General features: G+C 49.6%; 1 protein-coding gene across 1 annotated transcript in view; it reads right to left on the bottom strand.

Annotated features, from left to right (window-relative positions):
* LOC109295095 (complement decay-accelerating factor-like) overlaps window positions 1–1,366 on the bottom strand; it is a 5,176-nt gene extending 3,810 nt beyond the window's left edge. Inside the window, exons 1-2 of the mRNA XM_019513748.1 lie at window positions 1,058–1,366; window positions 114–213 (exon numbers count right to left, since the gene is read on the bottom strand). Of these exons, the coding sequence (XP_019369293.1) occupies window positions 114–213; window positions 1,058–1,232 (275 nt within the window). The 5' untranslated portion in view covers window positions 1,233–1,366. The remainder of the gene's footprint in view (window positions 1–113; window positions 214–1,057) is intronic.
* Between the last annotated feature and the right edge of the window lie 312 nt (window positions 1,367–1,678).

The following is a 1,678-nucleotide window of genomic DNA, read 5'->3' as shown; positions in this document are numbered from 1 at the left end:
GGGTTTTTTCCTTTAAATATAAGACCAGGTTTCCCATTCTCCCTGTTCCAGCGCTGACCAGCAGCTCTACCCCAGCGACGGCCCCATGAATCTCACCGCGCAGCTTGACTCACCCTGTGTCACAAATTATTTCCACGCTGTCACCATAGAGAAAGTCTGTTACAACTGCAGCTCTGCCATGTTCTGGTCCTTTTGGAGCACCGCAAGATTTCCCTAGGAGAGACCGAGCTTAGCATCGGCATGTTAAAAGGAAGGAAAACTCCCTCGCACCCTACAAGAGAACACGACAACCTCAGACCACCTAAGTTCGAGTATTAGATCTCTCTCTTTTCATCCGTAGACATCCTTCTCCATTTCTAATGGCCCGATTCCCCTTTGCAACCTTGACATTCTCCTGCATTGTGCAATGTTATCTAGGATCCTGTGAAAAGCAGCAGGTACTTCTCCCCAAAACGAGCACTCAAACGTGTATGATCTTCATCGGCAAGACAGGAAAGAGAGCCAAGGTGCACTTGCACCTAAAGACAGCACCAGAAATCATTTGTAGCAAATTGTACTGGACAATTTAACCCATTTTTTCAAGGAGGGAAACTGAAGACTGGTTTCATTTCCCTAGTTCCTGTAACCCTGCATTAGAAGAGACCTTTGCACCTGCTGGAAGATGCAGCATATTGACACCATAAGAAAACCGCAGGAGTAGTCTCATTCTCCTACCTGCTGCACTGAGATCACGCTAATCATTTTAAAACCCCGCCTAATAGTTACTGCATTGTTTGTGATTTCTGTTCCAGGTATAGAAGAAGCACTGGGAATACCACCCACACTGACCCACTGATGCACAGCAGGGATCACTGCCCAACCATGAGGGGGTCCGCTGTTCACTGCCTCGTTTTCAGCTCAAAAGGAATTTGAAATCAATGGACCAAAAGATGTTTCGACCGGAAAGTCACAGAAGTTAATGCTGACAGATCAGCCGCGGCCACCTCCCCAACACCGTCCTGTCTGCTCCAGGTTGGTTACTAGATCCACAGGAAGACGTAAAAAAGACACCACTCACTTTTACACAACTCGGGGATATCTGACCAGGTTAGACTTTCAAGGCAAGTGCTGGTTGGGTGCGTTTCATTGACATTCTCGTACCCGGAGCGACAGATATAACGCACGGTGCTCCCAACAGGGTAGAAACTCTTTTTCACGTCCTCCTCTGACAGCTGAGCGAACGTGGACCTCATTGGGTCGCTACAGCTTCCTAGGAACAAAAATGACAGGCAGAGAAATAGCAACAGAGCCAGGGATTAAACACAAGCTGCATTTTTTAGCCTTCTGCCATGCACCCTAAGTGACAGAGAGACTGCCAAAGTCACCTCGTTCCACCCCCGGTGACTACATGAACCATCCTATGCCAGCCATAATCCACACAGACCTGACACCCCGACCTGCCACAGGGACAGCAGGGGCACCGCAGGAGCCCACGTCCTGCTTCTATGAAACGTTGCGTGACCCACAACTACACAATACCAAAAACGGGCCTGATGAATAACACCACGCTGCTAGCTGCAACGCTTCAGGGACAAGTCTGGTAAGAAGAGACAGCGGACCATCAGGCAATGGCACACCACGGTCCATCAGGCAATGGCACTGTGGTGGGCCAGTCGGGGGTGCTCCTGGTGTGAGCGGT

Source organism: Gavialis gangeticus, unplaced genomic scaffold (assembly GCF_001723915.1).
Source record: "Gavialis gangeticus isolate Ggan-Ray unplaced genomic scaffold, GavGan_comp1, whole genome shotgun sequence".
NCBI classification, from domain to species: Eukaryota; Metazoa; Chordata; order Crocodylia; family Gavialidae; genus Gavialis; species Gavialis gangeticus.
The sequence above is the reverse complement of the archived record's forward strand: the minus strand, read 5'-3'. Positions and strand labels throughout refer to the sequence as shown.